General features: G+C 44.7%; 1 protein-coding gene across 1 annotated transcript; it reads left to right on the top strand.

The window, feature by feature from the left end:
- Window positions 1–464: 464 nt before the first annotated feature.
- On the top strand, window positions 465–10,545 carry bmp16 (bone morphogenetic protein 16). The gene is made up of 4 exons (XM_020087952.2): window positions 465–614; window positions 1,624–1,707; window positions 6,907–7,280; window positions 8,037–10,545. Exons 1-4 carry the CDS (start codon window positions 592–594, stop codon window positions 9,104–9,106), a joined length of 1,551 nt encoding a protein of 516 aa, XP_019943511.1. The 5' UTR covers window positions 465–591; the 3' UTR covers window positions 9,107–10,545.
- The last annotated feature ends 2,615 nt before the right edge of the window (window positions 10,546–13,160 follow it).

Raw genomic sequence — 13,160 nt, forward strand, 5'->3', positions numbered from 1 at the left:
CAATCTGATAACTGTAATGATAAAAGCCCTTCCCAAAAGTAAGTGTGTGTGTGTTGCCAGATCAGAGGCATTGCATTTTTGTGTGTAAAGTTGCTTTGCACTGGGACAATTACTCAGCCTCAGGATGAATGAGGTCTGTGGATGAGGTTTTTGTGTGTTTGTACGAGAGTGGACGGGAAGAGCAAGTGGAGGGGACAGAGAGGAGGAGCAGGGGGACGTGGGCAAGTGATTCTCCAGATGAGATCTAATATGTGAGACGATGCATCCTAAAGAGACGTTTTCTCATGGGCCCAGCCCATGAATACAAATTCACCCCGCCACCCGCTCTGCACTGGAAGGACGGATGCACCTTGCTTCAACCCGTAGTGGAGAAGTACAGCCTGCGTTTTCCTTTTTTTTTTCTTACCTCAACGTCTACTTCCATCCAATCACAAAACTCAACTGTTGTGACTTCATGGCAGCTGTTATGAGTCATCCATTCATACCTTTGTCTTGTAACTGAATCTGTTTGCTCTTATTCAGAGTCATGGGGCCTCGTATTTATAATGACGGTGCGGCGAATGTCTGCGAGCATGTTGGTCGAAACGTAAAATGGTCCCAATGAAAAACAGCAGGTGAGTTTGTCAAAGGATGAAATGTGTAAAATAATTAGTCTGCTTCTGTTGTGTGACCTCAGGGTTATCTGGACCTGTGTGTGTGTAAGGATGTAAATGCATGTGTGCATATGTCTTCGATTACCCACTGGGTTTGGTTTCATCTTAGTATGTTTGCAAGTGTGACTGTGTGTGTGTGTGTGTGTGTGTGTGTGTGTGTGTGTGTGTGTTCATTTGAGTGCAAAGGCAGGTATGCATATGTCTCTGATGACATGCTTGTGTGTTTGCTTTTGTGTGTGCTTGTGTGTTTGTGTGTTTGTGCGTGTGTGTGTGCGAACAGCCTGTGAATGTACTGGGACTATTTGAGAGGATATGAGTGGCCAAGAAAGTAAATTAGAGATAAACCGAGTTTACCAGCTGGACGCTTAATGACATCGGGAAAAAAATTCCAAAAAAGTGTGTGTGTGTGTGTGTGTGTGTGTGTGTGTGTGTGTGTGTGTGTGTGTGTGTGTGGGAGAGAGGGCGAGAAAGAGAGAGAGAAAAAGGGGAGGAGATACAAAAGGGAGGAACTGAGTGGAGAGGAAGGGAGACTCATAGTAAGGAGGTTTAGAAACAAGAGGGAGTTGTTGCCAGTGATACAGCACAGACAGACTGATAGACACATGGACACAAGTCATCCTCCTCCTGCAGCTTCCATGCACAGCGACAGTGCCAGGGTGTTTTAAACAAGCAAGGGGTGGAAGTGCAGGCGACAGAGAAAGGGAGTTGCCTACGAGCAGAGGTCAGGCAGGCAGGCAGAAGGGAAGCCGGTGGATGTTTTTAAGAGTTTGCTTATCTGACACTGACAACAGGATGAGAAGCTGAGCAAGGGAGCATAGAGAGGGGAGGGAAACATGGAGCGAGCAGCATTACCTACAGGCCATTTAAATAGGAAGCATAGGAGAGACAGACACTGTTCTGAGTGAGACAAAAAAAAACAGAGAAGGCAAAATTAGAGGTAACGAGTCCAGTGCGTCCATTCTGTCCAAAGGAGCGGGAGCGAGAGCCGAGGGATCGTAACACTGGAGCTCAAGGATAAACCATGGACTCTGCATACATCCCACCACACCTGGACGTGAGTACTACATCCCTTTCCTCTCCACACAGTCTCACACACACACACATACACACATGCACACATGTCTGCCTGTCAAGCCACAGGAACAGCACTGCTGAAACCATTAGTCACTCTGGGGGGAAAAAAACACACACACACTGTTGCACATGCATACACTGCTGGCACAGTGTGTTGCTCAATCAAAATATCGTACGGAAAGCAACTTGTCCAAGAATAATGTGCCTATTATGAGTTCAAAGAGCAAAACGTAACTCACCACCTCTGCAACATACACAGTCGGAATTGGCCGTCAGTCGACACACTCTGCAGCTTTTAATGTGAAAAGCAGAGGTGTGTTTTTGTTCTGTATTTCACATCGGTTTAGCTGTCAGACGCACAACGAGAGCAGTCTCTGCAGCCTCCGGGAGTCACGGGGTGGATATGTCAGTATTTCCACCGATGCCTCTGCAGCGATGTGCCTCAGCAGCGGGGGCCTCCTTAACCACAATGCACTTGTGACACTCCGAGACCTCCGGGCATCCCTGGCTCAGGCAAAAGAGATTCTGAGGGGGAAAAAATAGGAGTGTGAGGATGAAGGAGATGATTTGTGAAATTTGTGAAGACATGGAGACCTGTTGATGCTCAGCTCCAGCTTATATGAATGAGACTAAAGTCAAAATATAAGTGTGTGTGTGTGTGTAAGTGTGTGTGTAAGTGTGTGTGTAAGTGTGTGTGTGTGTGTGTGTGTGAGTTTCTGTTTCAGTTAGGCATATCAGATGGCAGTTGAATGTCCACTAAACCAAACCTGTGTGTGTGTGTGTGTGTGTGTGTGTGTGTGTGTGTGTGTGTGTGTGTGTGTGTGTGCGTGTGTGCGTGTGTGTGGCCCTGGTATTACTGATGTTTTACACAGTCACACTACTTGTGTTCCTGATGGAAACAAAAAGTAAGTCACTACAACGTCAATCATTAAGTTTGAAGGTGAGGACATATTATAGGATTAGGTTTAGGTTGGAGTCTCCCACCTCAGATAAACTAACAAAGTTACAGTTTTACAGAGGGCAGCAATAAAGACAGAGCGATCCACCAGTCTCTCTCTCTCTCTCTCTCTGTGTCTAAATCTATTTCCAACTGCTGTCATGTGTTAAGAACCCAGTTTCTCCATAGTTATACATCTTGGCATGTGTTTCTGCGTAAGTGTTAGTGCCGCCCAACTGTTAGCATGGGTTTTAACCCAGTAGTGTTCTTATCGTGTGTGTGCGCTCACGTTAGACGTCTGTATCATTAGCCAGCTAATGGGTCCAGCTGGGATGAATTACAGTGCGGTTCTAATAGAGTCCAATAAAACCACACAGCAGCGTATACCTAGGAATATTGTTCTAATGATTTCATCTGTCACGCCTCAGAAAGCAGAATTACAACTCTCCTCGCAACTGTGTTGGACCACTTCTCACCTCACCCCCATTAAATTTTAGGTCTGCAGCTCAAAGTGGTGCGTTAATGACTAGTTAAACATGTGGAATATTATGCAGTCATAACCCCACATTTGATTATACTACAGCAAGCATGCTCATTTTATGTAACAGTGTGAGGGCCACTGTGGAAAAAGAGCAGCTCTGACCACATGTATCCTCTGAAGTGTTCTCAGGTGTGGACGTGCATAGTGTGCATCACATTCAGGTTCCTGAGGCTGTCCAACATGACATATTTGTCAAGTACTTGAGTAAGCTCAGAGCGAGAAAATGAACCCTGTGGCACGTACGCTGCCCGTATCATGTTCTGAAAGAATGGGAGACGGCAGCACAGAAAAATGAGAGCTGGAAGGGGTGAGGGAGAAATCAACGAGAGCAAGAGGAGGAATTTGGGAAAAGAAACACGGGAAGAACAACAGGAAGGGAAAGTTGAGGGACCAGGCATAACACGAAGACAGCGGCGGTGGATAAATCAGCCGGCTGCAGTGACACTTCGGCCCTCTGGCCCCAACAGCAGTCGACCGCACTCTTCCGCAAAAACACCATTCATTTAAGACATAGGAAAAAAGAACAACGTTTATGTGGGGAGGAGGGAAGGGGGAAAGAGGGACTAGGAAGGTGATGCAGAGAAACACAAAAACACTTAGCGTATGACAACATGGAGGACAGAGCGACGGGACAAAGTTCAAGGAATGCAAAGAGGAAGGAGGAAGAGGAAAGCGAGCAGGGTTTGAAATAAACAGATAAAAAGAGAGGCAGAGAGGGGGGCGCGACAGAAGACATCAGAGGTCGGAGGTTTTAATCAGCGAGTCCAGAACGCCACGAGGCAGGCCGGCGACTGCCACTCGCCAGGGTCATGCTACCGTCTGCTCGGGAGGTCAGGTCACATCCAATATGTCTAATAGGCTGAGCTGCATGTATGCACACAGGGAAAAAAAACCCCGCTGCTGCTGAGCCTCAACCCTTCATCCCACCTCATCCCTGACCCATTCATCATTCCTCTCTCCTCCTTTAACCTATGAGAACATTTCATTAGTGCATGTTCATGCCAGATTCTTGACAGAGATGAAAATATAAAAAAAAAAGTCTGACCAAAAGGAGGAACTGGGGGAGTTGTAATCATAAAAATGTCAGTTTTTTTGGCTAACTGGAATGAGGTGACCTCAGGGTGGGTGGTACCCTGATGCATGTGACGCGTAAAGATGCTAAATTGGGCCTGGATATTCTTTGCCTGGTTTAAATTAGATAGACGCTGTCACAACACAAACACCCAGGGAGAAGAGAGAGAGGCTGCATGTGTGTCAAACCGATGTAGGGCGAGCTGGCCTCCGATCCTGTCTCTCTCTCTCTCTCTCTCTCTCTTTTTTCTCGTCAATGTTCCTCCCCCTCGGTCACCCATGCTGAGGCACACCCTGTGCTGAGTGACGACCTTGTTGTGTGAACCTTTGAACCTCGGAGTCACCTGGGTGGTTTTTCTAAGTGAGGAAAGTACAGGAGAGAGCTGGTGTTGTTGTCCTTAATCTGCTTTACAAGCCTCCGCAGTATATGGGAGAGGCCGTCCTGCACAGTGTCTAATCTGTAATTGTCCTCCGCTGCGTTGCCTCAGGTAAAAACAGCCTTGGGTGTGGCTGCGAGTGTTTAATGGATAGCTAGCGACGATCCCACGCTTTGGAGGTAGCTCATTTTCCCAGGGCTGCCCTTTGAACTGCGTACCATATGACCAACACACACACACACACACACACGTAATTACACATGCATAAAAATATATACACCTTCACACCTGTGACCTGCTTTTAACCCTTTATTTCAGGCAGCGTGATGAGATTAGCCGTCATTACAGTGTCATTATGTGTTCGCTCAGCCATAAATGCCTCTGTTATCTCGCTGCACAGGGCCTAATCAATCCTCTGTCCCTAACAGAGGTGAGATAAAGAGATAGAGAGGAAAGATATGAGAGTGCTTGGACAAGGAAAGAGATCATGGCAAACAAACACATAATTCATACTTGTTCCTTCACCAGGGTGACATGATTCTATTCTGTCCCATTGAATAGAAGTTTAGTTCATTTGCAGTTCAGATTGTCTGGTCAACAGCTCTGACCTTTTTTTCCTTACATCTCACCTCAACCTCTTCAGGTCGAAAAGGCCCTTAACTCACTGGTTTCTAATTACTGGCTCAGTTATTAACAGCTGCACTACAGAGGTGCAGGGTGTTAGCCAGGTCACAGTGGTAATTGTGTGACCCCTGTCTGTGGTCATGTTCCCGCACTAGGAGAGAGATAAGCCGATCTCTTGTTTTAAGTCAGCAGAAAGGTAAAGTTAACAGAGTAAAGTTCAGCTAAAGAAAAACTGCCAGGGTCAGAATTCATGATGCAGAGACAGAACATGACAATAATTCTGCTGGGAGTGAATGAAGTGGTTAAAATGGGAAATCTGCTTTGTGACAGGGAATCAATAACACAACAGCACACACTTCTGCATAGATGCAAATATTCCCCTGGCTGGAAGATTGGAGATTAAAGAGGACCCAGCGTTTGTTCCACAACAGCTACTGCATATTTGTGCACAAACAGACAGATGACTTGAGCAGAGTGGGATAGCTGTCATTACCACTGAATGCAAAGATGAAGTTGATTTTACCTTTCCCAGTAGCAGGTCATTCTCATCCTGTATTGAATCCGTTTCTCCACACAAAACATTTTAAATCTTACTTTTTATTTTCATTTTTCCTGCAGATTTTGGATGTGAAACCAGACATTATAATGCACACATCCATCCTATAGTATATGCAATTATGTAACACCCATGATATAACTAACTTTAACTCAGTTTCTTTTTAACATGATATTTATACATATTGCATAGACACATTTCAAAGGAAAAATATCATCAGACCCCAAGCTCATAGTTTTCATATCATTCATTATTTAGACTTTCAACAAATTCTGAATACTAGTAAAGCTGTTTCCTCTGAAGCAAAATAAGTCGTTGGTTCCTTTATCTGATAGAAAAATGTCCATATTCCATTATTCCTCAAAATTCTAAATATATTTCATACCTGATCAGAATAAACAAATTTTCATTTAAATGTACTGATACAATCCAGTCAATTTGAACCTGAACGTATCAGTATATGTTTGCAGATATTCCCAGATTTGAAAAGGAAAAGAGATGTGAAAGTCTCTCACTGACAGACCACAGTCCACAGCCCTTGATTCTACCTGTCAGATCCAGCACTATGATCTCTTTCACACTCAGTAGGATTAAATCACAGATAGAGACGTGTTAATTACTCCTGCTGAGGTGTCCTGTGAGATGTATGGGTCTTGGGGGGTAAGAAGCCATAAATTAACAGAGAAAAAAACCAGAGTAGCACAGTTTCTACAGCCAGGAGTAACAAGCAAGCAACTTCACATGGATATGTGGACAGTAAATTTCTTGAACATATGCCACATGAAGGCTGAGGACTAATGAGAAACTAGTGTGTCCAGGAAGGAGAAGACACAAGCATGATATACAGAGTCCCGGAGCATTTGTAGGAGCTATGTCTTTTGCAGATTTCTCAACAAACACTTTATATTGTGTCATTATATCATATGATTTACATAGTTCCTGTATAAAGCATGAACACACAAATTCAAAGGACTTTGAAAGGACTGAGAAGTGCGTTTTTCCTTTTTTCTCTGTTCTCTCTTCCGTTACATGTCCACACCTGTCCTACAATCATCTCTCTTCATCCCCCTCAGGTCCACCATGTTCCCTGCTAACCTCCTGCTCCTCATGGTCCTGCTGCTACCTCAAGCCTCGTCTGGTCGCCAGGGTGGAGACACCAGCGAGATCGACCATGGCAGGGTGTCCCCCACGCCTTCCCCCTTATTACACCCACCCGCCGCCTCTCTCCTAGAGCCAAGTCTGGCCCAGACCATCCAGAGTCTCCTCCTGAGCCGGCTGGGCCTCCAGTCGCGGCCCGACCCTCGGCCCGGAGTGCCGGTGCCCCGGTACCTCCTGGATCTTTACCGCTTCCACCAGCAGCAGTACCATCTAGTGGAGGACCCTACGTTCAGCTTCCCGAGCCAGCACATCCAGCAGGCCAACACAGTCCGTAGCTTTCACCACAGTGGTAAGCTCGTCATGACGTCATACTACAATTTTATTGGATTAAAATATCTGCGCAGTGTCTATATAATAAGATTGTCTGAGTTGAGCTCTACCTTTGAACTGTTGTTCCAGAGAAACCGTTTACTGTTGGATTCTTTTATCAGCCATAGATGCAGGATAAAGATCTTATTCATAACAGGAGATGATTTTTGTTGTGACACACTAAACATTGGAATGCCGAATAAAATCCAGTCCTCTTACATAAACTGGGGTGTAACAATCACTGAGGTCCTCTTATCAAAAGATGTGTGCTTACTCTGCATGGACACTTCTGCTCGTACATGTATTATCCTCTTTCAGGGCCTGCGAGGTGCCAATAACTTTAGTGCAACCAGTTTTAGAATCAAATGTATCTCCTGTTTTAATTTAATCAAACATTGCTTTATAAGAAATCTAGTAAATTCATTTTACGATAATGCAAATATAAGCTGGTACAATGCTGTTGCGCAGCTGCCAAATTAGGTAATCTAGCATTTATTCTGACTACAATAAACAATTCACTTACAGATTGGAAGCAACTAGAATACTTACACAACCTTATATGCTCATGTAAAATCCCAGACGAGGCTTTGTAGCAAAACATTTTGGAACAAATTAATTCTTGCAGAGAGTGTCGACATGAACTTCGCATAGTTTTTTCTTTTAAATATTACTACTTTAAAAATCTAAACCGCATTGAACTCCCACACTGTCTTGTCTCCCTTTATCTTTCCCTTAGATCACCCTAGAGACAGTTCCACCGCAGACGATCGTAAGAGGGTGCACATTTTCTTCAATATTTCCTCCATCCCTCAGGATGAGAGAGTGCTCTCTGCTGAGCTTCGGCTCCTCCACAGTGACAGAGCCTCCCTGGGCCCTGGCCCCCACAGATTGAATCTATACCTCTCTGAGCACCACGAAGAGCCCACCCTGCTGGAGACAAGATTGCTCACCTCTGGCCTCCACAGTCATAAAGCAAGTGGTTTCTGGGAGGCCTTTACCCTAACTGCAGAGCTCCTCCATGAGGCCCTCTCTCGGAGTGGCAGCCTGGGCTTCCTCCTGGAGGTCGAACCTGAGAACAGCACCTCCTCCTTCACTGAGCGGAGCCTCTCCTCTGCAGCCAGTGAGGAGGAGGCAGAGAAAGACAAAAAGGGCCACCTGAGGGTATGCAGGTCTGTGGGTCAAGACGAGCACAGCTGGGCACAGGAGAGACCCCTCTTGGTGACTTATAGTCATGACGGGCGGGGAGAGCCTTTAGTCAAACACGGCAGGAGGACCCCAAGTGGTGGACAGAGGATGAGAGCGAGAAAAGGGACAAAAGAGAGGGCGAGGAGCAGCAGCAAGGGCCGCAGTAGGGACCAAGCCTGGGCGAGGGCCAAAAAAACAGTTTATACTGTGCCAGTTTGGGGGGTTGATAAAGGTGGGGTTGGTTGGAGCGATCGAGGGAGAGTGAAAAGAAATGGCGGCCGTGCTGCAAAACTGAAACGCCTTTCTCGTAACAGATGCCGCCGCCATCCTTTATACGTAGATTTCAATGATGTGGGCTGGCACAAGTGGATCATTGCACCCAGCGGCTACGATGCCTTCTTCTGCCTGGGAGAGTGTCGCTTCCCCCTGGCCGACCACATGAACTCCTCGAGCCACGCCATGGTGCAAACTCTGGTAAACTCAGTGAATGGGGCAGTGCCGCGGGCCTGCTGCGTCCCCACCTCCCTCAGCCCCATCGCCCTGCTCTACCTGGACCCACAAGACCGGGTGGTGCTGAAGAATTACCAGGACATGGTGGTGGAGGGCTGCGGCTGCCGGTAGTGGGCTGCAGAGATTCAGCAGGGGGAGTCGAGACATGGACAGATTTGCATCGAAGGAGAAGACAGAAGCGCGAAAAGGCAGATGGTGGAAGAAGATGGTGCAAAAGCCAGATAACTGTAAACAGACTGATAGAGACAAATGTAGCAGCAGCAGGGAGATAATGGATATAGCAGCTAAATCTTCATTATCAGGTGCAAGAAAAAATGTCATAGAAAGACGAGAGAGAGAAACCGACACAATCAGCCACACAGAGATCAGACGATGAGTCAGAGGAAGAGGAGAAAGAAAAAAATATGGTCAACACAGATAAACTGCCAGGAATTACTTTTCTCGTTTTCCCATTTAGCAACGATACAGCTGTTTGTACCATCAACTGACAAGCTATTTCTTCTCTCACGAGAAACCAGCGCTTTAACATCAGAAGGTGTCTATTCTATATTCAAGTATTTGACACACATCACTCCCACATCAGTGTCTGACAGGCATGCGTGTGTGTAGCTGCAGTGGAGGGCGGACGAGATGACAAGCAGAGTAACTGTTGTGGAAATGCATTTTAAGCTCTGAAGCAGAGTTTAAACAATTCTGTGTCTTTCTGATGGACTCACTGATGATCAGTAATTAGCAATACGACAACGGCACCAGCATGGAATCTCAACCTTGTGTGACAGCGTTGTTTCTGCAGTATTTGAACCAAGAAGTAAGGGCACAGACTGTCGCTCACAAGCACCCCTACATCACAAGCTATTTAAAACCACAACAATAATGCTGAGGAATTATTATGCTATTTGTTTGAATGTACTACTATCACTATTATTTAAAAAAAGAGACTTTTTTTGTACATTTCTTTTGCAGACGTGAAGAAATTCCAAGTGACGGTTGTCTTGTGATTATACGTAATTCATGAACATGAATGGCAATTCTAACTTAAAAGACACAATATGTATTTAAATAGCAGCAATATGGTGTATTTAATCTTGAAAGTATTTAAGATATCTGCACTCAACAAAGCCTACAGCAAACTGAGAGACCACGGTCGACATGGAGTAAGTTATGGAAGCTTAACATTAGTACAAATGTTCAGTGTGTTGAATTAACAGTTACTTCAACCTCACCACTTTACCATTGCACATATTTTGGTGTCCAACACATGGTAGCAGGCATCAAAAGCTCAACTAACAAGTCAACTGAAAGCTCTGTGTATTGTAGCTACTGAAGTGTGTAACAGCAGGTGTCTTTGTTAGTTGTGTCTGCATGTGTCAAGAAGACTGATATTGAACCTGGGACTTTAGTGCCTTTCAAACAGGGGCTGTAAACGTGTTCTCTGCTGAGCTTTAGTAATTGTTTTTTCAGTGTTGCATTTTTCTCTCTAAATGGAAACATTTAAGCAAAAGCTTGTAAAATGTTTGACAATATACCTCTAATAAACAAAGCAAACAGCACCAACTGTCACAAGGTTTTTCCTTTGCATTTTATCCTTCATGCAATGTTTGCAATTATTTTCTGCAGCCTAGTGCACGAAAAACACATTCAGTATATTGCATATACATTTCTCTACAGCCTATAAGTGGATTTACACTACTGTATGTGCTGGATGATTAACAAAGTTATATGCAGGAGTGTTTAAATGGACATTGGGGGCCCAAGCCAAAATTACAGGCAACTGCAGCGTCAAAGAATATGACCTGAACCTGAATATCATTTTTTAAATTTCCAAATCCAGGAAGTTCCCCATGAGTTCCGACAGGCTTGGGTATCCACACTGCAAACCTCACCATTCCAGGAACATTATATGAACGCATTTAGTTAAACATCCTCTGAAATGAGGTTTTGGCATCGGCTTGTGCCATGAGGCAACATTAAGGGGTTTGCCACCACGGTGTCATTGCAGTCACCTGCTGACCGTAATTTAAGAGGGTTCTCGTTGTTGCTGTGGACTAATGTAATCAGCCTTTCTCACTGGCTTCTATAATGGCATGCTTTGCCTGCCCTGCTGCAACGGCCTTCACCATATGTCCCACATTGAGCACGGATCAGAGCAGGTTTGTTAAAATGATAGTTTATCTGAGGAAGTAGCTTCAATCTCTCACATCGATACAGCTGCGAGTTTGAGATCAAGGTTTAAATGCAGGAGGAAATGTCCTCTCTCCGCTGCACTTCCTCTCTGACAAAACCAGCGAACCCCAGTATCAGTTCACTCCACCGCCCACGAGCCGCACACACACGCTTCCTGATCGCAGATATCTCATGGAGGCAGAGAGGGAGAGAGTCAGAGAGAGCAAGAGGAAAAGGTAGATGAAGGGATGTGCGGTCACTCCTCTGCAATTCCTCTTTCTATGAAAGGAGAGGTCAAACAAACTCAGCTGTGTCTCTCGCCTCCACATTCTTGCATGATTGAGAAGCGGACCCTGACATCTCAGCCGCCACCACTGCAACCAGATAGACCAGCTCCTGATTTGATTTCACACCAAAAAGTAGGTTTAAACTGTTTTGTGTGGTTCTTTTTCAGAATAGTCTCAAGTTTTCAAAGTCCTGATATTTATGATAATGTGGTGCTGATGTGACAAAACATTATTTTGTTATTTGTGAAACCTATAGAAAACTATTAAGTATAGAAAACCTAAGAAAACTGGAAGCTCCACATTCCTCATTTTATCGCACACAACAGGCGGATGGTCCCCACCCCCCTACCCCCTTAAATGATAAGTAAGTCTGGAAAAACCTTTTATTCACGTAATATCATGAGTTTTTCCTGGTAAAATTATGACTTTCTTCTTTTTTTCACCCTGATATTCCATCATAGCTTTCTGACATTTCCGGCTAAAATATTTTTTTTATACCCTGGGATTCCATGAGATTTAAGGTGGGAAATAAAATAAAGAAGAGTCTGAGAGTTTGAGCCTGTGTATTCCCTGAACATTGCCAGTTTTTGTTTTATACTCGATAAACCAGACGTTGTTCATGACTATAAGGTGCCAGTGGTGCAGTGTCTGGTCTGAATCCTGTCCAATCCAATTCTGCCACAGATGTTCAGGAATGGTGCGATGGCCCTCTCCAAACCTCCAGATAGAAGTGAGAGGAACGTCTGCGTATATATTGTTAAATGTGATTTTATTACATATGTCTCAGTGCTGCTCATGCAGGCAGACTGGAGACTTTCTTGTCCTGACACTGAGTTTCCTGAAATGAAAAAGGCCTTTGAATGTTTTCATGTTCCAGCCTGTGTTCACCAACAACAGCTCCTCTGCTGCAGAGCTCTCCTCTGTGACAGGTCGACATCAAACAGGGTCGATCTATCAAGGTTCCCTCTTGACAATATTTACAAGAAAATCACAAAACCAGCTTTGCAGTTACATTATGAAAGAAGACCTTCAATAAAAATGTTGTAGTTCTTGGCATCTCCGCATAGAGGAGTGTGTGTGTGTGTGTGTGTGTGTGTGTGTGTGTGTGTGTGTGTGTGTGTGTGTGTGTGTGTGTGTGTGTGTGTGTGTGTGTGTGTGCGTGCGTTTGTGTGTGTGTGTGGAGACATGTGTCATGAATCATGTTTGTTGCGTCTCCCGGTTTGGAACCAGTACATCTGATCTCTGACCCTTTTCCTCCCTGACCCGTGCTCACTCTTTCACCTAACTTATTCTTTATTCTACATTTCCTGACGTTCATATCTCTCTAATCCTTCAGCATCCCCTTTGTATATACACTTTTATCTCAGCCTATTTGTCAATCAACTGTCCATCCTCACACAGGTTTCGCTCTCAAACATTTTCCTCTTTCAACCTGACCCGACCGGTCCTTCTTTTCCCAGGAGCTAAATTAGAAGCAGGTGTTTAGCTGTCTATCCCATATGATGAAGTGAGTCAAGAGATTATTGATAAACCCTGACCTGTTGGTTCGTACACTGTTATATACAACTTATTTGAATTTTTTAAACAAAAACATTAAGGGAAAGCAAATAAAACTCAATTCTTACCCTTTTCTATTTTGTTAGCTAGTTTGTTGAGAGGGAAACTTGATTTAGGTTCACTGTCAGGTTCACTGTCTTTCTGTACCAATTGCACTG

The sequence above is a fragment of the Paralichthys olivaceus genome, chromosome 11, assembly GCF_024713975.1.
Source record: "Paralichthys olivaceus isolate ysfri-2021 chromosome 11, ASM2471397v2, whole genome shotgun sequence".
NCBI classification, from domain to species: domain Eukaryota; kingdom Metazoa; phylum Chordata; class Actinopteri; order Pleuronectiformes; family Paralichthyidae; genus Paralichthys; species Paralichthys olivaceus.

Excerpts from the sequence above, each read along its gene's own strand:
- bmp16 (XM_020087952.2), top strand. The coding sequence starts at position 592 with ATGGTCCCAATGAAAAACAGCAG. Across the intron at positions 615-1,623 it reads GTCCCAATGAAAAACAGCAG|GAGCGGGAGCGAGAGCCGAG; the intron begins GTGAGTTTGTCA and ends TTCTGTCCAAAG. Across the intron at positions 1,708-6,906 it reads ACATCCCACCACACCTGGAC|GTCCACCATGTTCCCTGCTA; the intron begins GTGAGTACTACA and ends CATCCCCCTCAG.